Source organism: Eptatretus burgeri, chromosome 14, assembly GCF_056783735.1.
Source record: "Eptatretus burgeri isolate ZD-2024b chromosome 14, Ebu_testis_v1, whole genome shotgun sequence".
Classification (NCBI taxonomy): Eukaryota; Metazoa; Chordata; class Myxini; order Myxiniformes; family Myxinidae; genus Eptatretus; species Eptatretus burgeri.
In genome coordinates, this window is record NC_140974.1 from 56,123,995 (window position 1) to 56,151,470 (window position 27,476).

A 27,476-nucleotide genomic window follows, 5' to 3' on the forward strand; every position below is an offset into this window, starting at 1 on the left:
TGAGTGAAATGGTGGAGAACATTCTGTAGATCTCGAAAACCTATGCATGCCTGCAGGGAACTAGCCCATGCTCCACCGGACGTGTCCCTCCTTCATTATTGAACAGCTCCTCGACGCTTTGTTATGGATTATTATTGATGACTTTGTACTTGCAAGTCGTGTGGAGAGCTCACGAGGTGATTCGGAGTGTGCAATTTAGCCAATGTGCCCCGATTATGGTTCCTTGCCATATGTTAAAATAACCAAACTGGTCTCAAAGGCCTCTCCACAGGGATAGGCCCGTATCTGCTTCAGGCTTTCCTTCGAATGTCATCACGTTTACATCACAACGTCATCGCTTCGAGACATGGAACATTCTTTTGCATACACATGGGTATTATGTGAGGACTTTTTCTCATGACGTCATATTCATAGCGAGAAACGACGCCGTGATAACGTGCTATGCATGCTTACGTCGTAGTGCCTTCACCCATGTGAGGGCCGGTCAATAGAGATCTTCCATTCAGATATTCTCAACAAGATGAAATGTTCATGTTTTTTACATAATATCACAAACATCAATAATGCATTTAATACATTTTCCCTCAAGCTGTCTCTGCCATGAAAACAGAAGTCTTTTGACTGACTGCTCCTGCAACTAGGCCTCGGAGGCCTCACTAAGTCCATTGTCTGAAAATTGCATGCCACAAGGGTGCACTTCAGGGTGTCAGAACAAATATTAGTCACTCGGGAGTCTTGGCTGTATAAGAAAGCCATTCAAGTTCTCAAAGCCACCATCTCGAATTGGGGGTAAGGGGGGTGGTCGTTCAACAGGTGTCTTGTGAATGCACGGGCCCAATGCAATGAACGAATCGCACGGACATGCTCAGTATTCCTCAAAGTTTTTTCTTCATGGTCTTCCACAATTTCCGTGACAGATTGGCAGACGATAGTCAACACCGATTACAGTATTATGGGTTTATATAGTCAATCAGCAAGCAGCACACCCTGGAAACCCCCAAAAATTGACGCCGTCATTTTGCCTGTCAATGGCGGGGTGTGATGTCGGAAACTTTTATGCAAACATAATCTGTATATAGCCTCTAATTGACCAATCACGGCATGATTTGCAGACAGAAGCATCTTTGCTTCCCAGTTTGGCTGCAATTCTGGATTTTTCAAAAACACCAGAATTTGATGACCAATGAAGAAATGCAATGGAAAGGTGTAATCAGGAGACGTGCAAACACAGTTGCGTTACAATTAGTAGTTGCATTATAAGTACAGAAGAAGCACATTTTGTGCCTTTTCCTTCAAGAACAATTGCATGAGAATATTCCGAAGGTCTGTGGTCCATTCCAGAACTTGAAAGACTTTTTGGGACGGGGGTAATCACTTCCATATAGTAACACCACGACCACACGGTGACGCATATTGCCGGGACTAATTCACTAATAGCTGCTCATGTAGCTGAACATTACATCAGAGTTCAGACCCTTGAGCTCAGAGGTAAAAAAATGTTTGGGGTAAACAAAGTTAAAATGAACCTTGCTGAGGGTTAATGCAACAGGTGGAACCCTTGGGTAAAGTCTCGTCAGCACACAAATTTGGGGGCACGGAGCAGCGACAAGAGACACATGTGCTCCTCATTCAGAGGAACTTTACTGGGTGTCCTGTTGAGTTGAAGCTCAGACCTAAGCCACCAATTTCAATCACTGTGACAGTTCCAACATTTCCCCAGTATTCCTACGGAATGCAGAAGTGTTCTGTCTGACACTTCGTTCACTGCACATGCCGATAGCAACACAGCTCTTCTTATTCAACTCTGACCTGGTCAGGAACATTTTTCCCAATGTGCAACTTGAAATGAAAAATAACTAGATGAGGGTTTCAAAACTTGCTTGCTATGATGTGACGTAGGTGCAGAAAGTACCCGATCGGATTGTTGTGAGTTGTTGCCCGACATGTACTCGTGCAACAGTGATATGCACTGCACATGTGGAAGGTGACGGTGGGTCTGTCTTGGACAGTTTGACTTGCTTCCGGGGTCTTCTCACAGTTCCAAAACGTCTCCTCACAGCACGGTGCAATTAGGCTCGGGAGAGCACATGAGAAGGTAACATGGCCGTAACGGAAACCGGTCCAGCCAACGGCTCCACCATCTCTCCCTCAAGCTCCATCCACGAGTCTGTCTCGGGGTTGTAGCACAGGGTGCTGGACTTGTACGCCCCCTGCATAAAAATTCAGAGAGCACAAGCGTCATGGAGGTCCACAAGAAGAGGACATTCGAGTCCTGCCATTTCGATGTGATGGAGCTCATCAAACAGAGGCCAAAGTCAAAAGGTTTCTCAATATGCAAGGTCCTCTATCCCTCTACACACTGTCAATAGGTTTAAAAATATAACGAATCTCAATCGACTTACTTCAAAATTAATGAAAGCAGTGGATGTCATTTTTAATGAAACTCTATCATCATGAGGACAAAACATTCTTCTAAGCTTTCCTTCCAACCTCCAAAACTTCTTTGCACAGAGACTACAAAATTGCTTGGAATGTTTAGCATGGGGCTTTGGGGAAAATAATTTTTCCGAGTATTCTCTATCCATTGTCATTCATCACTAAAAGGTCTCCAAAACAGGAATTCGCAATAATGGCTGCATTGACCTCTTCCCATTTCCCATTTCCCCATCCAATCAAAGCTGATTGGTTGTGCCCCCGGACCCAAACCGTTTGAGTTCGAAAGGATTGAGCCTGATCTGTTCTTCGTGTTTTGCCATTGCTGTTCATTTTCATGAGAGCAGCAATGTGAGGACCTGATTATTATTATTATTACTATTATTATTATTATTATTATTATTATCATTATTAGTATTGTTATTACTAATACAATAACAATACTAATGTATCAACGTAATGTATCAATGTTACTAATGTAACAATACTAATGTAATACTCTTTTTACAATGTATCAACGATACGAGTTCGATTCCTTGTGGAATTGAATTCAAATACAAATGCCACTTGACGCAGTCTGCGAGGGGCATTGTGCAGCAGGGAGCACATGGCCCTTTTATGGGGACTTCAGACAGCTATTGAATCTGTTTGTACTTATTTGAGGACGTTAAATATATCTTTTTATAGTTTGCAAAAAAGTGTGGCTCGAGAGTTCCAACAGGTCAAAATGCAAATTATCTGTATTGGTCAATTTTTTGCCTTTACTCCAAACACTTTCAGCTCTTACATGAGCTTGGACATCTGTTGAAAAAAAATCCTCCACTTCATGCGAGTAATAACAATACCATCAACCATAGCCGTGGGTGATCAGGAAGAAGCTCACTGCTGTTACTTGTGTGAAAGATGCTGAACTTATCAAGTCCGGTAAGGCCAGGGAACAGCGGTCTCGTAGAGCACTGTGATTCGCAAGGGGGCACCACTCTCTAACATCTTGGCACATGTGAGCAAGTTCCAGACTTCTCTCCTTTCCTTTCCACACTTGAGTCCGCACAAGAAAATGTGCCTCTCTCTAATCTTTGACTGCAGATTGTAATAATACTGCAAATGAACTGCCACCTCACCTCTTCTTTTTCTCTTGCCAGAGCTGAGAGTACAGTTGGTTCATTCTTGGTAAGTTGTGCCATGAACCCAGAGTGTATAAATATATATATATTTTTTTATAGACATCTAGCTAAAGATACCTTATAAAGTTTGGCCACCTTTGCTTTTCCAAAATTAGTGAAGGTCGAAAAATGTGTATATACATATATATATATATATATATATATATATATATATATATATATATATATATATATATATATATATAAATATATATGTATATATATATATATATATATATATATATATATATATATATATATATATATATATATATATATATATATATATATATATATATACTGTGCAGTACCGATAGAAGGTCGACACCATCCATCCATCCATCCAGTGGAACCATACTCTGCAGAGCGTTGGTGCTGCCTAAGCAGTCTCCTTTGCTATTGGGCACAATCCTGGACGGGTCACCACTTTGACACAGGATACCAGCAAGCTGGAACTCATTTTGCCAACCTCAGAAGGATGACAGGCAGTCAACCCCACCTGGTATTAATTCAACAGCCGAGTGGGATTTGAACTCAGGATCCGAGGATCCCAAGCCCACCACCTTCAACATTAAGCCAACACCAGGCTATAAAATCTACATCCCCCCCACCCCCTTTCAAATATTTTCACCTATTATTTCCTTATAGCCTGGAATTAAATTGCATGAAATCAGACTTTTTCCACCATTATTTACACATTGTAACTCACAACTTCCAAGTGAAAAACGAATTCCACAAATTTCACCAGGTTAATTAAAAATACAAAACTAGACTCTCTTGGTTGGATCGGTGTCCACCCCCCAGCTTAATAGTTGGGGGAAGCACCTTTGACAGCAATTGCAGCTGTGAGTCTGTTGGGATAGGTGTCCACCAACTTTGCACACCTTCATTGGGAAATATTTGCCCATTCTTCTGCACAAAACTGTTCAAGCTCAGTCAAGTTACATGGGGAGCGATGATGGACAGCAATCTTCAAGTCATGCCACAGATTTTCAAATGGATTTAGGTCAGAGCTCTCACTGGGCCACTAAAGGACATTTATCTTTTTGTTCATGAGCCACTCCAGTGTACCTTTGGCTGTGTGCATCGCATCGCTGTAATGCTGAAAGGTGAAGTTCCGTTCCAATTTCAGCTTTCTTGCAGAGGGAAACAGGTTTTCCTCCATACATTTATTTATTGCTGTATTTTTCTCCATACATTTAACCTTCTATCCTGACAAGTGCCCCAGTCCCTGCTAATGACAAAACATCCCCATAACATGATGCTGCCCCCACTATGCTTCACAATAGGGATGGTGTTCTTTGTGTGATGTGCTTTGTTGAGTTTGTGCCAAACATATTGTTTTACATTTAGACCAAAAAATTTCATCTTGGTTTTGTCAAATCACAAAACTTTTTGCCACATGGCTTCAGAATCTCCGGAGTGTTTTTTTGCGTACCTCAAACGGGACTCAAGGTGAGCTTTTTGAGTAATGGCTACCTTCTTGCCACCCAATGGTACAGGCCAGACTTGTGGAGTGCTTTGGATATTGTTGCCACATGCACACAGTGACCAGTCTTTGCCATAAAGGCCTGTAGCTGTTTCAAAGTTACCATTGGCCTCTTGGTGGTCTCTCTGATCAGTCTCCTCCTAACTTGGTCATCCAGTTTGGAGGGATGGCCTGATCTCGGCAGGGTCTTGGTGAAACCATACGCCTTCCACTTCTTAATGATTGTGTTGACTGCGCTCCAAGGAATATTCAAGATGTTTGAAATATTTTTATACCCATCGTCTGATCTGTACCTTTGCACAACTTTATACCAGAGGTCTGTTGAAAGCTCCTTGGTTCTCATGGTTGAGTCTTTGCTGTGAAATGCACTATCCAGCAGAGGAAACCTCCAGGAACAGCTGATTTTAATCTGAAGTAATCAGAATCACTACAATTTAACACACGTGGAGGCCAATTAACTTGGTATATGATTTTGAAGGTCATTGGTTACACCTGAGATAATTTACAATTGCTATTATAAGGGGGGGGGAGGGCATTCATCAAACCAAGATATTCTAGTTTTTTATTTTTAATTAATCTGGTGAGATTTGTGGAATTTGTTTTTCACTTGGAAGTTGATAGTTACGATGTGTAAATAAAGGTGGAAAAAGTCTGATTTAATGGAATTTAATTCCAGGCTATAAGGAAACAAAAGGTGAAAATTTTGAATGGGGGTGTGGACTTCCTGTAGGCACTGTGTGTGTATACATACATTATGATGGTTCTGGAAACTGAGACCCAAAGGCAATTGATGGCGCACAACATACAGCGGTTCCCAAGTCAGTTATTTCGTTATTACATGTTCCAAATAGGATCCTCCCTATGTGTCTAATAGGTTAAAAGAAAATATGCGTTGGGAATAAATTAGTAAGGCTTTTCCCCATTCTTCCCCGTTATCTTTCCTGTTCAGGAACTTCTCCTCACATGACCGAGCACTCGCTGCTCCCAGCCTAATTTGCATATGTGCGCTAAAACCCCGTTTGAGTCTGCGTGCCATAACCAAACTGCCATTTCTACCGCAATAGCCTTCTTCACCACAATTCTCCCACATGCCAGTGTTAACCACCCTACCTGCTTCGGATACACACCGGACTTTATTTCCATTCAACACCATCATTCAAGCTCACCTTTCCAGCCTTCTTTCAAAGTCCAAATCGCTATTACCCAACGATGATGCTTCGACCCCACAACCACACCAACCTCATAATCTCTCCACTGCAAACTACCTTCCCACACCTCGGGACTATCGTCTCACCTTTCCCCTGGACACAGTTGGTTCACGCTCGCACCCAACCCTGGCACTGCCACAAACAAAGCCTTTACACCAAGATACAAGTGTGTGCTTACCCTTCCAACACATTCCTCTATCAACGCAGGGACCGCCCTATTATCCGGCAAGCCATCTGTGCCCTTCCTGGGCTTTCGAGCGACAGATGGGGACCACTACACGTCGGCCCTATGTTGATTCAGAAGGTTTATTATTTTTTTTGTATACACTGTCGAGGCTTGTATAAGAGCTTACACACATACCACACGACAAGGGGAGCAAGAGGCAAGAGGCGGGGGGGGCAGAGAGGAAAGTAAAAAACAGTGTGGAACAGAGACATGAGGAGATCTGTCGAAGGGAGAGGGATTTGGTGGGGGTACACAGGCTAAAAAAGATGGACGCGACAGGGACTTTCAAGAGGGAAAGCAGGGAATTTGAAGAGGATGGGTTTTGGGTGGATTGGCAGAGGTATAAAAGGTTGTGGTTTTGGATGGGGGAAGATAAGAGATGGTGGTAAACTGCTGGTTTGAATACCTGGAGGGAAGAGAAGGATTGAAGAGAGCATGGGAATTTGTTCCAAAGGTGGGAAAAAGAGGAATAAAAGAATGAAAGTGAGCAGTGATTCTTGATTTTGGCAGTTTTACCAGAAGGGGGTTGCTGGCAGACCTTGAGCGCCCTGTGAAAATATGGGGGGGGACATATCTCAGACAGAGCAGGGGGGCGAGGCCAGAGAGGAGACGGTAGAAGACAGACAGACTCCCGACCTGCCTGCGGACCTGAGAGAGTGAGAGGCCCAAAGACTCCGCCACATCACGGGAGATACCAATGATCATAAATACCTTGGTTTGTACAGCGTGAAGCCGAGAAAGGTGAGACGCAGGAGCACCAGCCCAGAGGGGAGAGCAGTACTCTACCAGGCTGCAGAAAAAAAGCTTTGTATGTGGTCAGGAGCTCTGGTGTGCCAAGGAAGAACTTTGCATGACGGACGATGCCAAGTCAGTCGGTGACAGGCCTTGGAGGCCAGCTTGGAAATGTGGCTTTCCCAGGAAAGATCATGTCAAAGAGTAAGACCCAGAAGCTTGAATGAAAGGACTTCTTCAAGAGAATTGTTGAGAAATTAGATTTTCAGATGGTCCTTTCGGAAAGACATCGTGAGAGTGTGAGATTTGTCATGGTTGAAAGACATGTTCCACCTGTTGGACCAGCTTGTGATTTTATCCAGATCTGCAGAGAGTGGGGAAGCTGCTGCTTGCCAATCTGAGGGATGACAGATGGTACAGCAGAGGGTGGAATCATCAGCAAAAATATAAAAATAGCACCGCAAAGCGGGCGTAACCCCTCAGCCCCTTGACGCAAACCAATTTCAAGATGATGGCCATATTGGATATCGCAGCGCGCCCACTTTCGAAAGGAACCTTCCTCTACTCAACCCCAACACACCCTGCAAAAATAGATTTAATCGGACAAGGCGTTCTCCTCAAAATTGACGGAAACCAATTACAAGATGGCTGCCATCGAGGCCATATTGAAAATCGCAGTGCGCCCATTTTCGAAAGGAACCTTCCTCTACTCAACCCCAACATACCCTGCAAAAACAGATTTAATCAGACAAGGCGTTCTCCTCGAAATTGACGGAAACCAAAAGTTGACAAATGGACGGACGCCCGCCCGAACAATGCCTATGACGACAATACCCCTTCGCCAATTCGGGCTGAGGGGTAAAAAGGATTTCCAGATAGCCATCCAGCTTGTGTGCATGGCATGTTTGGAGGACGAGTGGAAGCGATTCCAAACCAGAGGACTCGCAGAGAGGGTGATGTAACCCTGGAGCATGTCAGGACCAATGGGCGCACTGCTCTTGGAGGAAAGAGGGTGGCGCGTGACCCATGCTACCTTGAACCACACCTACCAGAGGCAGGGATTTACCCTTGACCCCTGCCAAACTACACCCCTCTTGAGGCCCTTAAATATTGTAGCTGGTCGCTAGAAAAGAGCTTCTGTGGTAGTTGCTGGGTTACTGCTGGCCGAAGTGGTTGCTACAGGATTTGTTGATGCTTGCTGCTGAAGGGGAAGGAATGGAATGGAACGCTGAGGAATCGAATGGACCAAGCGCCATCCAGTCTGGGTGCAGTATTGGGTGAGAGGCAAAATCAACAACCACACATGATAGGCAGTTCTAATTCTTATGCATTCTTTCTGTCTTTTTCCGACTCGTCTACTGTGGACGCACAAAGAGCTGTCAATGAGGGCAAAGCCTGAACAACCATTCTTTTTAGATTGACCACTGACTCGCACCCTGTCTTTCTCACTCTAAGCAGCGACACCACACCCCACTCGCACCTCTTCATCACGCACTCAGACACCCCCTTTGCTCTTCATTATCCCCCACCCTTACCTTCCCTGCACTTTGGCTGAGCACATGCCCATGTGTATGTGCTCAGTAAGTCAGAGGCTGCCAATGCCTCAGCCTTTCTTATCTCTCTTGATCATCCACCCTTCCATGGAGTGATTCTTATGGCGTCTATCATGTTAATATAAGTAAGACTCTGTTAGATAGATAGCTCGGGTTAGCTCTTCTCCTTGTCCTTTTATTGCATGAATCTGTGTATATTGTATATCTTTTGCCACACCACATGAATACTATATGTCCCTGTTGTATGTATATCCCCTGTTAATAAACCCCTTGTCTTCGCTGTGTCACATGTTTTTCCTCATGTTCCACATAAATAAACCCTTGTAATTGTTCACTACATTGTCCTTTCCTACTTGCATTGTCCTTTCCTTCATTGGTCCAGCACAGTCCGCATTATTGTGAGACGGGCAGTTTTACCCCCACTTGATTTGCTTTCGTTAGCCAGCGAAACTCACTGTTTCACTCGGCAGCAGTCCGAGTGCGCGCTGAGGGCGTGGACCTCGATTGATCAAGTCAGCTTCTCAGGTTAATGGTGTCAGATGGGGAAACCCAATTGGAGTTGACAAGTTATTGACGTTCGTGGTTATTTAGCAACCTCTCGGGCTGCAGAGTTATCTGCGGCACATCAGCCTACAGAGCCAGGCATTCAGGAGAAACCAAAGTGCTTCCCCTCGGGGTAATCCCTGAACCCCGAATCAGCGCAAATATATATATATATATATATATATATATATATATATATATATATATATATATATATATATATCTTCTTCTTCTTCTTTCAGCTGCTCCCGTTGGGGGTCGCCACAGCGGATCATCCGTCTGATCCGCATAGTGATTTGGCACATGTTTTACGCTGGATGCCCTTCCTGACGCAACCCTGGTCGCCTCTTACGACACAGGGATATGGTACACCTATTTTAACCGGGGTATACACCAGCCCAGTACACTGGTACTCACTTCGCCGACCTCGGAAGGATGACAGGCTGAGTCAACCCCCTGGTGTATTAATTCAGTGGCCGAACGGGGATTGAACTCAGGACCTTTTGGATCCCAAGCCGCTGCTCTAACCACTGCGCCAACACCAGGCTCATATATATATATATATATATATATATATATATATATATATATATATATATATATATATATATATATATATATATATATATATTTATATATATATATATATATATATATATATATATATATATATATATATATATATATATATATATATATATATATATATATATATATATACATACATCTCTGGAGATAATTTACATTTTTGCACTGTACATGTCCCCAGAGAGTGGACAGCCCCAAAGCCAACCTCCACTAATCAGGGGAGGCAGGGGAAGGAGGGGTGGGAATCCAGATGGAGGGGAAGGGGTGTGATGAGAGTCGGAGGAAGGGGGAGTGGGAGGAGGCAGAGATGGGAGGTGGGAGGAGGAAGTGGAAGGTGTGGGATGAGGGAGAGGAAGGGATGGGAGGAGGGATGTAAAGGGGCAGGAGAAGGGACCGGTGTTGCCCGGTGATGCCAGGAACCCTTGCTCGTCCAGTAATGAACAAGCAAGAACAGATCCGGTCTCAGGTGACATTTTACCTGCTTGCAAATGGGCTTCCTTAGGCCAATAGACCTCCTGCAGGGAAGCAGGTGAAACATTGCCTGAGACCGGATCTTTTTTTAATTTTTTTTATTTTTTTTTGTATACCTTGGTCGAGGCTCGTATGAGAGCTAACACACAACTCACAGCAAGGAGGCATGAGACAAGAGGGGCGGGAGTGGAAGGGACAAAACAGTGGGGAACAGACACATTAGGTGAACTGTGGAAGGGAGAGGGATGGGGATGGGACGGGGAACATGGCGAAGAGAAGATGGACATTTCAGGGACTTTCAGGAAGGAAAGTAGGAGAAATGAAGGAAGTGGGCTTGGGTGGATTATCGGGGGTAGAAAAGATCGAGGATTTGGATGGGGGAAGATAAGAGGTGGTGGTGAACAGCTGTTTTGAAAGCCTGGAGGGAAGAATGGGAAAGAATAGAGTGAGGAAGTTTATTCCAAAGGCGGGAAAAAAGAGGAATGAAAGAGTGAAGATGAGCAGTGATTCGTGATTTTGGAAGTTTTACCAGAAGGGGGTTGTTGGCGGACCTTGAGCGCCCTGTGGAAATGTGGTGGGGACAAATCGCAGAGAGAGCAGGGGGGCAAGGCTGGAGAGGAGTCGGTAGAAGACAGAAAGACCACCGACCAACCTGCGGTGATTGAGTGAGAGGCCCAAAGACTCAGCTTCATTGCGGGAGATGCCGATGATCTTAAATGCCCTGGTTTCGACAGCATGAAGCCGAGAAAGGTGGAAGGCAGGAGCACCAGCCCAGAGGGGAGAGCAGTACTCCATCAGGCTACGGACAAAAGCTTTGTAAGTGGTCAGGAGCTCAAGAGGGCCGAGGAAGGACTTAGCACAACGGAGGATTCCCAGTCGGCGACTGGCTTTTGAGGCGAGGTTGGAAATGTGACTTTCCCAGGAAAGGTCATGGCAGATAGTGAGACCTAGAAGCTTGAAAGAAAAGACTTCTTCCAGAGGATTGTTGAGAAAGTGGATGGGGGGGTTTTGTAAACCTATTCTGTTCTTACTTGATCTGTTCTTACTTATTTATTATTAAATGATCATGGAAGATTTAGTTACTTTTTTGGTTGTATGTGCCTTCTTTCCTTAAAAACAATATTGTTGTGGTTTTTATATCTCCAATAAATCCTCCCATAGTTTAATCAGTTATTTCATAGTTATATTGTTTAGTTTAACTGGCTAAAGTCCATGTTGACAGATCTGTGTTGCGATTGTGTATTTAAAAATCCCTAAATATCATTTTTTTTTTCATTCCACATTCCTTTCTACGGACATCTGTCGCATATTTTCCTCACTCAAAAGCACATTATCCACTCAAACCCCCCCCTCAACCATTCAAAACCGCTTCATGGGTGTTATGTGACGTTGGTTTCACTCGGCCGACTGACGAAGGCCTGTCACGTAGCCGCCAGCACGGTACCCGCTCACATTCGGGCTTTGGGTATGGTAACTCGACACTGGGCGTGTGATCCTGTGGGAAGTTATAGGGTGACTGGCGATCATGGTCTGTTGAAGACACGCTGTCCTCTCGGAGTTATCCAGAGGTGCACGCCAGAAAAGAGGTTCAGATTATCCAGAGGCACTCTTGATTGTTTATTATTAAATGATATCAGGGTAGATTTAGTTACTTTTTTGGCTGGATACTTCTTTTTCCATTAGAAAAAAAATAATATATATACATATATATATATATATATATATATATATATATATATATATATATATATATATATATATATATATATATTTGTTTGAGTGATCTAAAGCTTGTGCAGCAGTTTGCACATAAATCGTATTCAGGATAAAGACATTAGGAGATGTCAGTGTATTTTTTTCATGAATCACAAAGAGATAAAGAAAACACAATGGACAAACACTTTGTTTATGGAAGTTAAACCTTGCATTCCTCATACCATGAGTCTGTGACATAGGGGTTCAGAGGGGAAAACAAACAGTGTTTCGATCAAAGATGAGCAAATAACGTTCTGCTGGTGTGAGGGGAAGGTATTTTCTGATTAGAGAAGCTGGGAGTTTTATTTTCCTCGGAAAGGTGAACAGGTAAGTGCACAAAACAATCAGCAAGGTATGCCGTGTGGTTGGCTGAGCAGGGAGCACCAGTGATGTACTAATTAGTTCAAAGTTTTTAAATTCCCTTTTTCTCTTTTTATGCATTTCCATTATCGAGTTGTTAATGAGGGAGGTATTCAAAAGTGCTGAATACCTGTTATCAAATTTGTATTAAAGAGTATTTGCTTTAACAAGCGTTTACTTATAGCGTATAATCAGAATCAGACGATATCATTTTGTAAATTTAAACTTAAAATGCACTTATCATCCCTTGTGTTCCTTTATAAAGTACATGTTGTGTCCAAAATGCAAAGGATGTATCAGGACCACTTCAATTTCACACGGGGTTTGGACTCGTTAAAACTGCCATTCTGGTGTCGTGCTGGCAGGGGGCACTGCATATCATAATATCCTTTTGATGGGGACGTAAAACCCACTTGTACCCTCTTTACCCCGTGCATGCAAAGTGAAAAGCAGGGTTAAGAAATTGGTTAACTTTGTCTCTGTCTGTCTGTCTGTCTGTCTACAATGAAGGGGGGGGGAGTGGAGAGGTTTTGGGGAGATAGGAGTAAGGGGAAGAGAGGGAAGAGGCATGCATAGATAATACTGGGGGTAGGTGGGGGGGGGATAGGGGAGGATTGTTATATCATCATGCAGTATTTGCAAAATTAATGTGAAATACAATTTGTTTCAAGGAGAATCAATTCTAGTAAAAAAAAATGTTTTTTTTAACACATCTAGTTTGAATTTTGGAGTACACAATCACACCAACACAGCCACAATCGGTCATTTAAATCACCATGGTTAAAGATTGGCTCGAAACCATGAACATTTCGGTGAAATGTCGAACTCACCATGCTCCAGCTGTAACCTCCAACCAGATAGACGAGGTTGTCCAAAACAGAACAGCCCGGGCCACTGCGCCCTTCCAACATGGCGCTGGGCAGCACGCTCCATGTGTCCGTATGGGGACAATATCGTTCCACCAATAGCACGTCGAGATGGCTGGAACCTGAAACGCCGCACACCACGGGCACTCAACATCTATGCTGCACTCTCTCTCATGTTCATGCACTCATGTTTGGTGAGTATACTTCCCGAGCCACACACACACACTGAGATATAAATAAAAATGATCATTCTTATGAATGTATGATAGATGATCAATGGTCGTTTCATCATAGAATTGATATGAAACTCAGTTTGTACTTTGACACATTGAGTAGTTTCTTCAGGACATGATCGACTTACAAGGATTTCACAGTGAGAGTAATGTGGGGCAAGGTAGCTATTACTCCCCCCATTATCCCCTTTCACTGTCGCCCATGACCACCCCCTACCCCTCTCGATCCTAGCCACCTTCTTCCAGTGACCACACTCCCCTCCCCACATGTCTCCAATTTCAAATTGAAAAATGTTTGCTATTGTGTGATGAGTGTTGTTGTAAAGGAGGATGAATATACATCCATCCATCTATTGGGACCATACTCTGTGCAGAGCGTTGGTGTTGCCTAAGCAGTCTCCTTGACTATTGGGCACAATCCTGGATGGGTCGCCACTCCGACACAGGATACCCGCAAACTGCCACTCATTTTTCTGACCTCGGAAGGATGACAGGCAGAGTCAACCCCACCTGGTGTTAATTCAACAGCCAAGTGGGATGAATATACAGTGTGTCCTATAAGTCAATAACCCCCTTTTGCCGAGCTGTAGATCGTGTAATATTTCATAAAAACGCACTTTCTGGCGTCCAAATTTCGCATAAGGATCAGAATTGGGATGCCACTGCAAACCCCGTGGATTTGCACTTAAATAATAATAATGATAATAATAATAATAATAATAATAATAATAATAATAATAAATAAAAGAATCGAAGATGATTTCCTGGGCGGAAGAGAAACGTGCCTGGAAATTTGTTGACCCCGCTGGCTCGGTTTTCGATCACTTTAAAAAATGAAATCACTGAACTCCATGTATGTCTTCAAATAAATCCTGATATGTGTTTGTCGAACAATCAAAGAATCGATATATATCCATCCATTGGGACCATACTCTGTACAGAGTGTCCGTCCTGCCAAAGCAGTCTCCACATACAATCAAAGCAGATATACAGTACTGTGCAAAAAACTTTGGCCATCACATTAGTTTCACTAATTTGTAATTTTTTCTCTTGCAGGTAAGTATAAACCCACAACATTCCCAAGATATCAACTCGACAAGACTCAAAATAACAGTTAAAGAACAGGAAGGAAATTTCCCGAGTGAAATATCCCCCAAAACAGGTATTTCCAGATGGGGCATTCAAGTAACAATACAGGATAACAAGATCAGAAAAGTTAAAGAAAGAAAATTTATTGGAAGGCCAAACAAACTGTCTGGAACAAAGAGAAGGCAGTATGTCAGAAGGAGGGTTGGTGAGAAGTATAAGGGTATGGGTCTACAGCCTACTGTGAAGCATGGTTTTGGGATCTGTTCAGGTTTGGGGATCTATTCCTGCTGCTGGAGTTGCTGATTTGGTGAGAACTGAAGAAACAATGAATGCTCACAAGTACAAAGAGATCCGGATCCACCATGGTATCCCATCAAGGAGGCTAATTGGCGACAACTTTGTTTTCCAGCACGACAACGACCCCAAACACACTGCAAATGTCGTTAAAACACATTTACAAAGAAAAGCAGAGTCAGGAACTTTACATCTACTGGAATGGCCCCCCTCAAAGTCCTGATCTTAACATCATACAAGCTGTCTGGGATTATTTAAACAGGAAGAAAAAAGAAAAACAAACCAAAAAAGAAAAAGATGAATTATGGGAAACATTACGGAAAGAATGGAACAACCTCCAAATGGAAGTGGTGTGACCGCCTTTTTCATGCAATTCCTGAAATTTCTCCAGAATTTATGAACATATGACACAATCACTCCAGAAATTTCAGGAATTGCATGAAAAAGGCGGTCACTCCAGATATTGAAATTACATCTAATAAGACGAAGACACCAGCTCCCTAAAGTATCGGCAGGAAGGGTCATGTTGTTATCCTCTCTGGGATATCTATATTTATGTCGGTGGATGACGCGATAAGCATATAATGCCTCAAGAACGTCGGGTTTCCTCCCTTTTAGTTTAGTGTTAAACAGCAATAAAAACTGTTTAAAATAATGTAATCACCTGCGTTTGTGGTTTATAATTTATTCATTTTTTTTACTTCCGGTCGGGGTGCTCCACGAAACACCACGATAAGGTATTTATACACGTCAACATGGCGTTTGTCCAAGGAGGAAAATCTTCTTGGGGAGAGGGGATATTATTAGTGTTGATATTGATTTGTAATGACATTAATAGTCTGCTATTGCCATTAGTGTTGCTGTTACTTTTGTTGTTAGAAGCGGCTTTGGAAGATTGCCACAGTTAGCTATCTGAACACTGAGCCGGGTGTTGGCTTAGTGGTTAGGGTGGTGGCTTGGAATCCTAGGGTCCTGAGTTCAATCCCCGTTGGCCACTGAATTAAAAAATACACCAGGAGGTTGACTCAGCCTGTCATCCTTCCGAGGTCGGCAAGATGAGCACCAGTGTACTGGTAAGGGGGACACTGCATCAGCGGCATAGCCGTGTCCCAACCAATGATGCAACCAGCAGCCACAGGCTGCACTCAATAGAGAGAGAGCTATCTGAACAAGGATATACATCAAAACACGGATTTTGCCCAAGGAAGAAAATCCCCCAAAAGGAAAGGGGGAAATTGAGTCGTTACAACCTCCACTGTGTGACCCTTAGTCCTCCCGTCAAGATTAGCTGAGATTGGATACGTAACGACCGAACGTGTCGCAGTTTTGCGTATTTTACAGACAGACACCAAATTGAGTATTTTAGTTTGATTTGAAAATGCAATTTTTGTTTTTCATAAAACATGACCATAATAGCACCTTTTATTTATCAAAATATGCCAGTGTAACAATAAAGATGTTCATTTTCAAGGTGGCTGATGACTTTTGCACAGTACAGTAGCATACATCATCCATCTGTTGATCCATCACCTTGGAATTTTCAACAGAGAAAGCAGACTCATGAAAGGAACACTTCAATGTGTATTCCATGGCAAAATGTAACAATTTTTTTTTGTCTAATTTCCAGGAGGTATGCAGTGGTGGTCCTGCCTTTAAGGTGGTTTCCTCCGATGGCGTAAAGACATCCCCCAAGGGACGAGAGCACGTGGATCGCCCTCTTGGTGCTCATATTCGCTCTCTTGGTCCACACGTTCCGCTCGGGGTCGAAACACTGCAGCCATTTCACGTATTCGCCATTGTGAACACCGCCTGTAACCGCATGCCGCCGGCATAGTAATAATCATGGCCGACGTGCTCATACAACATACGCCACACACATGAATTGGACCTCTTTTAATGAGAACCCAGCGGGCACCTCCATGGAACAGGCCCAGTTTTAAATGGAAATGTATGTAGAGGTTGCGGGTCCACCATCCTACCGGAAACATAAACTTTTCCATTGTGCAATGCACCGGCGTGTGCTGCCAGGGGGCTCGGTAGTGCCGCAGTGTAGTGCCACTCATTTTTCTCCAAGCTGTAGCCCTCCACCGATGACAAGTAACCGGTCTCATTGCGACCACCAACCACAAACAGCTGCTTGTTAACATGGCATGCGTAGAAGCTGGCACGCCTGAAATTACACACGGCACACTGACTTTTGCAAGGTTGATTTAAACAACTCTTGAACATTTAAATTAACTGTGGATTTGACACGTTAAAGGAATTATTACACAACAGATTTGTACTTGAATCACAGCCTCGTGTATCTTTGGTGGTCTTCAGTGAGCATATGACACACGTTAGATACGGGCGGCTCATGTCCTGGTGGTCATAAATAAACAAATAAGTAAATAAAATTTTGATGGATATGTGAAAACATCGACAACAAGTTGACCATGTCGAGGTTGGAGCTGGGCCGGCCCTTCCTCCTGAAATCCTTGTCTGAAAGTGGTGAAGCCGAAGTTGCACGAAAGCACAACTTACAGTTCATTACACAACGTACAGTCCTCATTTCAGAAGACCACCAAAAATCAAACTCGAATGAAATCGTTATTTTCTCTTAGAAGTGAATGGTCATTGTTCTTCATCACATTACCATCACTGGCTCTCAGCAGATCATTTAATATATGAAAAGATAACACCTGCATGGGCCAAGAGGCCCCAATTAATGCAGAGATAAGGATTAATATTTGAATTTAAAACGTCCTGTGCCACACCAAAATTATTTCCTGGTTCCTTGAAGAGTTGAAGGTCATTGGGGTTGCCTAAAAGAGCCGACCAGCGGGGCAAGACCAACCGAGAACACAGCCCTTGGGCAAAGTCACCGGCCAAGGCTCGCCCCGCGCCTTTCATTAGGCTGATAGGAGAAGCCCGTTAGCCCCGGCAAGCTTTAATTCCTCGCCATGATTCAGCGGAGCATGCAGAAATGCTCAGCCATCGACAGGCCCGGCCCTTGCACGCACGGACCAATGGCGGAGCCATGCAATTGGTGTGGGCCGAGGAGCGCGACTTGCTCCCTCCGCCTTGTGCACCAATGGTGTGAGGAAGCCTGGGTAATTTGCCTGAGTTAGAATTAGATTTTAATGGTCTTTTTTTCATTACTCTGCTGCAGTGAAACATAAACAGGCATCAGCCATTAATTCTTGGTGAAAGAAATTCCTATTTAATATTTATTAATGCGATGAGAACGAAGAGCTCCCCTTGGCGAATGCCCTCACCTCTCGTGCATGGGAGGAAGTTGAACCCAGGTATTGAAGCGTGGGTCATAGCGGCTTGCAAAGGCGGTGCTGTGTTTACCTGCGGCACAGGTGGACAAAACGTAAGACTTTAATTAAACTTGTGCAAGCTCTGCCCTTTGCACGAACACTTCACTTGAAAAGGCCTCGTGGTTGATCATATGGATTCAATCTCTCCAAACTGTAGGGCAAGGAGGATTGAAACTTTTTATTTTCTAAAAACTAAACTTATTCAGGTGTGGACAGTTGACGGTGTCAATGTAAACGGGAAATGTTTTTGGATGCATCTCAAGCTCCCCTGGGCTCAGTGGGGAAACTGAGTGGGCAGGTACGTACCATTAGGGTTCCACCGGTCTTCTCCTCCCAGAACAAAAAGGAAGTTTTCAACTTCTACAACACAGTGGTGAGCATTGTTGTAGGGCATTCCTATGGGCAGGCAGTGGGCGGAACACTCAGTCAAAGGTGAACTCTGACCCAGGTACCTCCAAGAGGACCCTATATAAAGCCACGACGTCGGGGGCAGTTTCTCCATGCCACATCGTCACGCATGCAAGATGGCAGGTGAACATTCCATGATGCACCCCACGCACCCAATAAAAGTGGAATTGAACTCTCCCTCCTTTCTCCAGCTTTCCCATCCGTGGGAATGATGCAGCCAGCTAATTCTGCATGTGCTGAAGGGTGTGCAAACTCATGGTGCTCGCTTTTGACAGAAGGAAGAAAATTGGATTGTGTACGGCAGTGCGTAGAAATGTGACATTAATGGTGCGGAGAAAAAGGCAAAGCATTCAAAGGGAGCCGGAGCCGTTTGGTGGAAAATGCTTCGTAAGAAAACACCGGCTCAACCACAATCAGAGCCGACTGATGTAAGGAATTCTATTGCTCGGAGAGGCCCATGGCACTTTCGAACAAAATAATGTGTTATGCTATTGGGTGTTATGAAGTCACCTCGGAGGTGAAACGAATCCATTCCAGAACAAAGAGTGATGCACAAGCTCTGGCTCGGGGACCACGTTCGGAGGTTCAACGTGCTCAATGTGCCAATAGGACCTCATGAGATATCAATTTCAATTGGTCTGTTGGGGAGAATCAATGTTTCGAATGAACATTCCATTAATACCCCTCCGGTTTGGTGAAAATGGCATTTAGAAAGGCAAGTGTTATTTTAAGATGGTTATCTATGGAAAGAATTGGGGTGGCAATGCCATTGCTTTTGTAACACTGATTAAATCGCCATAAAAGTAGTTGAAATTATTTCGGAGATTATTGTAGTAAATAATTGCCTGTTAAAACACAGCTAAGCATACACCTGTGTGTGACCAAGACAAGGTGGCAGCACCATTTTATTCTCTTGATAGATATTTGTAATGAGGTTTGAAAGCTGCAGACACCTTCCCGATGAGGACAATCCTTCAGCAGGTGCGTGGACAATCTGGAAAACAGCAGGTGCATCTACAATCCCACGACCAAACCTCCCTTAGGTGGATGGGAAATGCCAAGACATTCCGGCACGTGCATGGGGGATGCCAAGAACAATCCAGCAGGTGCATGAGGGATGCCATGGACAATCCAGCAGGTGCATGGGAGATGCCATGGACAATATAGCAGGTGCATGGATGATGCCATGGACAATCCAGCAGGTACATGAGGGATGCCATGGACAATCCAGCACGTGCATGGGGGATGCCAAGAACAATCCAGCAGGTGCATGAGGGATGCCATGAACAATCCAGCAGGTGGTGCATGAGGGATGCCATGAACAATCCAGCAGGTGCATGGGGGATGCCATGGACAATCCAGTAGGTGCATGAGGGATGCCATGGACAATCCAGCAGGTGCATGGGGGATGCCATGGACAATCCAGCAGGTGCATGGGAGATGCCATGGACAATCCAGCAGGTGCATGGGAGATGCCATGGACAATCCAGCAGGTGCATGGGAGATGCCATGGACAATATAGCAGGTGCATGGGGGATGCCATGGACAATCCAGTAGGTGCATGAGGGATGCCATGGACAATCCAGCAGGTGCATGGGGGATGCCATGGACAATATAGCAGGTGCATGGGAGATGCCATGGACAATCCAGCAGGTGCATGGGAGATGCCATGGACAATATAGCAGGTGCATGGGAGATGCCATGGACAATATAGCAGGTGCATGGGAGATGCCATGGACAATCCAGCAGGTGCATGGGAGATGCCATGGACAATATAGCAGGTGCATGGGAGATGCCATGGACAATATAGCAGGTGCATGGGAGATGCCATGGACAATATAGCAGGTGCATGGGAGATGCCATGGACAATCCAGTAGGTGCATGGGGGATGCCATGGACAATCTATCAGGTGTATGGGAGATGCCATGGACAATCCAGCAGGTGCATGGGAGATGCCATGGACAATATAGCAGGTGCATGGGAGATGCCATGGACAATCCAGCAGGTGCATGGGAGATGCCATGGACAATATAGCAGGTGCATGGGAGATGCCATGGACAATCCAGTAGGTGCATGGGGGATGCCATGGACAATCTATCAGGTGTATGGGAGATGCCATGGACAATCCAGCAGGTGCATGGGGGGGGGGGGGGTGCTACATGTAAAGAATCCCAGGCTCAGTGTACAAACGGTGGCACAAAGTGAAGGGGAAACAGAGAGAAGCTAATAACTGTGGCAGCAGTTCAGAAGCTGTGATGCTACATTAATGCAGTTTACAACACTTCACTGCGCCTGGAGTCATTAATTAGTCTCACTCAGATGCCTCCTGAGTTGCACACACTTAATTGCTCTCACAAAGTTCATTAGTCCTTAATATTGAGGATGCTTTATGGAAGGTATTCTTTCTGATACGGCGTTCAGTAATGAGAAAGACCACAAAATATGTCAAGGCTTTACAAGCGGTGACAACAGTGTCCTTTAGCATTGTCTGGTGGTCCCTGTGGGCCAGGATAGAGAAATCTCTGCATGTCTGACACCAAAATCACCACCCAGATTGGAAGGTGCTCGATGGGTTTGGAAAAGTTGATGTGAGCGTCATGATTTGACGAGGAAGTTTTTGCAGTTAAAGTTCCTCCTGAACGAGACAAAATAGTCGACAGGGAAACTACAGAAGTTGGTGCAGTGCAGGTGATTGACTCCACAACAACAAGTCGAGCAACACGTAAAAGCTCTATTGACAAGAAAGAAACGAGAAGAGGTGCAAATAAACAGAGAGAGAGGAAATTCAAATGAAAATAAATCCAAGGGAAGGAAGAAGAAGGAAAATAAACACAGAAATCGATAAAGGAAAAAAGGGAAAATATTAACAGGTATTTTTTTATTAATTATATATTTAGCAGGATCTCAGGCTCGTGGCGGAGAAACGACAAACACATCTCACACACATGGACATACAGACGATTACACAGGACAAACACATCTCACACACATGGACATACAGACGATTACACAGGACAAACACATCTCACACACATGGACATACAGACGATTACACAGGACAAACACATCTCACACACATGGACATACAGACGATTACACAGGACAAACACATCTCACACACATGGACATACAGACGATTACACAGGACAAACACATCTCACACACATGGACATACAGACGATTACACAGGACAAACACATCTCACACACATGGACATACAGACGATTACACAGGACAAACACATCTCACACACATGGACATACAGACGATTACACAGGACAGACACAGCCACTCAATGAAAAAATAAAAACCACCCAGCACAACCAAACCACCCAGCACAATCAAACCACCCAACACAATCAAACCACCCAGTACAACCAAACTACCCAGTACAACCAAACTCCCCAACACAATCAAACCACCCAGTACAATCAAACCACCCAGCACAACCAAACCAACCAGTACAACCAAACTCCCCAACACAATCAAACCACCCAGTACAACCAAACTACCCAGCACAACCAAACCAACCTGCACAACCAAACCACCCAACACAATCAAACCACCCAGTACAACCAAACTACCCAGTACAATCAAACCACCCAACACAGCCAAACCACCCAACACAATCAAACCACCCAGTACAACCAAACTACCCAGCACAATCAAACCACCCAGCACAACCAAACCAACCTGCACAATCAAGCCACCCAACACAATCAAACCACCCAGTACAACCAAACCACCCAACACAATCAAACCACCCAGCACAACCAAACCAACCTGCACAACCAAACCACCCAACACAATCAAACCACCCAGTACAACCAAACTACCCAGCACAATCAAACCACCCAACACAACCAAACTACCCGGCACAATCAAACCACCCAGCACAATCAAACCACCCAGTACAACCAAACTACCCAGCACAATCAAACCACCCAGCACAACCAAACCAACCTGCACAACCAAACCACCCACCACAATCAAACCACCCAGCACAACCAAACCACCCAGTACACCCAAACTATCCAGCACAATCAAACCACCCAACACAATCAAACCACCCAGTGCAACCAAACCACCCAACACAATCAAACCACCCAGCACAACCAGACCAACCTGCACAACCAAACCACCCAACACAATCAAACCACCCAGTACAACCAAACTGCCCAGCACAATCAAACCACCCAACACAACCAAACTACCCGGCACAATCAAACCACCCAGCACAATCAAACCACCCAGTACAACCAAACCACCCAGCACAACCAAACCACCCAGCACAACCAAACCACCCAACACAACCAAACCACCCAACACAACCAAACCACCCAGCACAACCAAACCACCCAGTACAACCAAACCACCCAACACAACCAAACCACCCAACACAATCAAACCACCCAACACAACCAAACCACCCAACACAATCAAACCACCCAGCACAACCAAACCACCCAGCACAACCAAACCACCCAGTACAACCAAACCACCCAACACAATCAAACCACCCAACACAATCAAACCACCCAGTACAACCAAACTACCCAGCACAATCAAACCACCCAGCACAACCAAACCACCCAACACAATCAAACCACTCAGCACAACCAAACTACCCAGCACAACCAAACTACCCAGCACAACCAAACCACCCAACACAATCAAACCACCCAACACAACCAAACCACCCAGCACAACCAAACCACCCAGTACAACCAAATCAACCTGCACAACCAAACCAACCAGAACAACCAAACTACCCAGCACAACCAAACCACCCAACACAATCAAACCACCCAGCACAACCAAACCAACCAGTACAACCAAACTACCCAGCACAACCAAACCACCCAACACAACCAAACTACCCAACACAACCAAACCACCCAGCACAACCAAACCACCCAACACAATCAAACCACCCAGCACAACCAAACCAACCAGTACAACCAAACTACCCAGCACAATCAAACCACCCAACACAATCAAACTACCCAGCACAATCAAACCTCCCAACACAATCAAACCACCCAGCACAACCAAACCAACCAGGACAACCAAACTACCCAGCACAACCAAACCACCCAATACAATCAAACCACCCAGCACAACCAAACCAACCACTTCAACCAAACTAACCAACACAATCAAACCACCCAACACAATCAAACCACCCAATTCAACCAAACTACCCAGTACAACCAAACCACCCAACACAATTAAACCACCCAACACAACCAAACCACCCAACACATTCAAACCACCCAACACAATCAAACCACCCAACACAATCAAACCACCTAGCACAACCAAACCACCCAGCACAACCAAACCAACCAGTACAACCAAACTACCCAGCACAACCAAACCACCCAACACAACCAAACTACCCAGCACAACCAAACCAACCAGTACAACCAAACTACCCAGCACAACCAAACCACCCAACACAATCAAACCACCCAGCACAACACAACCAACCAGTACAACCAAACTACCCAGCACAATCAAACTACCCAGCACAATCAAACCACCGAGTACAACAAAACCACCTAGCACAATCAAACCACCCAGCACAACCAAACCAACCAGTAAATCAAACCACCCAGCACAACCAAACCACCCAACACAATCAAACCACCCAGCACAACCAATCTACTCAGCACTACCAAACCACCCAACACAATCAAACCACCCAACTCAACCAAACCAACCAGTACAACCAAACTACGCAGCACAATCAAACCAACCAGTACAACCAAACTACCCAGCACAACCAAACCACCCAACACAATCAAACCACCCAACACAATCAAACCAACCAGTAAATCAAACCACCCAGCACAACCAAACCACCCAGCACAACCAAACCAACCAGTACAACCAAACTACCCAGCACAACCAAACCACCCAACACAATCAAACCACCCAGCACAACCAAACCACCCAACACAATCAAACCACCCAGCACAACCAAACCATTCAACACAACCAGACTACCCAGCACAATCAAACCACCCAGCACAATCAAACCACCCAGCACAATCAAACCATCCAGCACAACAAAACCACCCACACAATCAAGCCACCCTGCACAACAAAACCACTCACACACTCAAGCCACTCAAGCACAACAAAACCACTCAACATAATCAAACCACCAAGCACAATCAACCCACGGAGAAGCACTGATGGTCTCTGAACAGTCATTCTGGTATATTTTATTGATTTCTTGAGATGTATAATTTGCCTGAAAATATTCTTCAGGCCATTGTCGTATTTCACCACATGGATCTTTACATTTACTTCTCTGATTATCATCATTATGTTTGTAAATACTTCTCTGTAAATACTTTTGTTGATACATTTGAAAACACTCGTCAGCAAAAAACATTTGTGTTTTTAGTCTCCCTCCCTCCCTTTATCTGTCTTGGTCATGCTTTCACTTTAAGATGCTCTACCTTGTCTACTGCTGTTCTCACCATGGATTTGCAGAGATGAGGAAGCCGAGCGACATTAAACAGGAATCTTATGTCTGTCTGCCTGAGCTTTGCTGCGCCTGGAGCGCAAGCCTCGAAATCCTCTCCAACAAAAGTACGACTACTACTACTTCTACTACAACTACTTTAGAGGGCCCTGATTATTTCATCTTCTTGTGGGCTTGGTGGAAGAAAGTATTTGGCCCAAGTGTTTCAAGAACTGACTGGCCAGGCTTGACCATCAACTGAAGGTGATTTACACAATAATTTGCAATTTGTTTCAGGTGTCTGTGATAACTCACCTACTCTTTAGGAAGGATAGCATGGGATTTTTTAACATCCACCAACGACCAGTGCTAAGAGGAATCCTCTGGCTTAACGTCCATCCGAGAGATGGTGCACACATTGATATCTCGCCTGGATGCGGAACAGCAGGATGAGATTTCATAGTTGGCTCTGGATTGAAACCTTGGCTAGACAGCTCAGAGGTGAGCGTACATTCCTTTAAGCTTCCCTGCCAGCCCAGGGAATCTGATTGCTGAGAAATGCAGAAAGTATTGTAACAGTGAGTCAGATGATACATTTCTAGAGAAGAATGAAATTCTGAGATGTATTGACCCCACATGAAATTGTACGCAAAATAATGAATATTTGGTACTTTAGTAGAAAACTTCCATCGGTCAGTGCAGCAGCCCACCACTCAAAAGGTCCAGTTTGGAAAGTCCACATGCAAGCCCAAAATTTTAATATGCAAGCCAGACCTTGGAAATCCTATCAAAGTTTGCAAAGCAGACTTTCTGTACAAAAGGGGTTTTGAAAAACACAGATGTTCATAATCAAAATGTTCATTATGTGGTGAGGTTTGGCTTTCCCACGTGAACACGTGGGCTCATGCTATCAGGATCCCAGGTTCGAAACCATGACGCACTGTTTCTTTGTCCATTGCCGACTAATGCCCTCGTCATACATGTAAAAGTACAGTGATGTCTCTTGATGTCCTCGGTCCGCATGTGGTTTGTGCACAACCTCCTTTGTGGGCCTTAGATCGCTGTAGAAAAGGTCACTACCAGCATTCCATGAAACATTATCTATCTTTTTTACAAGAGGCCAACAGCATAAAAGCCCAAATAGGGGATGATGGACCTTTCAGTTCTCGCTAGTCAAACTGGTTCATATAAATGACTAAAGCAAACAAAACAAACCAACAGGCAACGACATTAATGTACCTTTACATAAATATTACAAGGACATTTGTTGGCAATGGACAAACACATATGGTATGCGGGACTTGAACATACTGGAGGTCCCTTGCATCATGAGCCATGAGTTCAGATAGGAAAACGAACAGAGCAAACTTGGAACTAGAAATAGAAATCTTTTGAAACAGGAAAAGAAAGTCAGAGTGCAAGTTATGCAGAGAAACTTGTCTAATCTCTAAAGACAACAAATTATGAGGCAATGGAACGGGATTTGTGGTCGAGTTGCCAAGTACACGGGACAGGTAATGTAGGTGGAAGGAAGAAAGATACATTTGGAGAAACAGATAACTATTGATGGACAAAAGAGGGAAATGCCTTTCTCATCCCCAGACATTTAGCCCTTCCCTTTGGAAAAGAGCAGGCTGGTGTGTGCCGGTTCCTTTAGTAGCTTGAAAGCAATAAAAAAAAATACGCCAATGCAAGAGAGTTAAAGGTCTACAGGCAGTAGGCCATTCGTTCTTAAACGAGTGCGATTGCATCCACCGCCGAGGGAAAAGAACAGAAGAAGGATAGAGCAAAGGAAAGAAAAGAAAAATGTTGATATAAGGGATGAGTTGAGATAGAAAAGAGAAATGAAATGAAATACAAGATGAATGGCCAACCAAACCAACTCATCAATTGCACCGGATCGGATCAATCACTCATGTGAGTAAAGAATGATTCAAACAGGAGAGCGACTCAAACGAAATGGATAATCAATTGCAAAAACAGAAAAAAAAGAAGGGCTCCTCTAATGTAGGGATTCATCTTGAGATCTCCACCGAAAATGTAAACAGTGTGCAGTGACTGTTCAAGTTGAACAAAATAATTAATCAACGATCATCCAAACAGATAGACCATTTCGTCATTTGTTCTCACTCGGGGTTAGCAATGCATGCGCGGTCTACTTTCCGGATTACAGTTCCTCTAATATGGTCCACCATACGAAACCTCCGGTATGAGATATTGGACAAAATCTCTGATGTTGTACGTCTTCCCTAGGTTTGTGCCACACGGCCTAGTCACCCAGC

At 44.3% G+C, this 27,476-nt stretch overlaps 1 protein-coding gene across 3 annotated transcripts in view; it reads right to left on the reverse strand.

Moving 5' to 3' along the window:
• The window catches only part of KLHL14 (kelch like family member 14), an 80,158-nt gene that overhangs the window by 243 nt on the left and 52,439 nt on the right, over positions 1-27,476 (reverse strand). The window contains exons 4-9 of one of the 3 annotated variants that reach the window (XM_085854936.1): positions 18,615-18,704; positions 18,261-18,339; positions 16,983-17,173; positions 16,654-16,812; positions 13,352-13,509; positions 1-2,210 (exon numbers count right to left, since the gene is read on the reverse strand). The exon at positions 1-2,210 is cut by the window's left edge and continues 243 nt beyond it. In XM_085854936.1, coding sequence (XP_085711062.1) covers positions 2,070-2,210; positions 13,352-13,509; positions 16,654-16,812; positions 16,983-17,173; positions 18,261-18,339; positions 18,615-18,704 — 818 coding nt within the window. In that variant the 3' untranslated portion in view covers positions 1-2,069. The remainder of the gene's footprint in view (positions 2,211-13,351; positions 13,510-16,653; positions 16,813-16,982; positions 17,174-18,260; positions 18,340-18,614; positions 18,705-27,476) is intronic. The other 2 variants (XR_015051250.1, XM_085854937.1) reach the window with 2 other exon arrangements.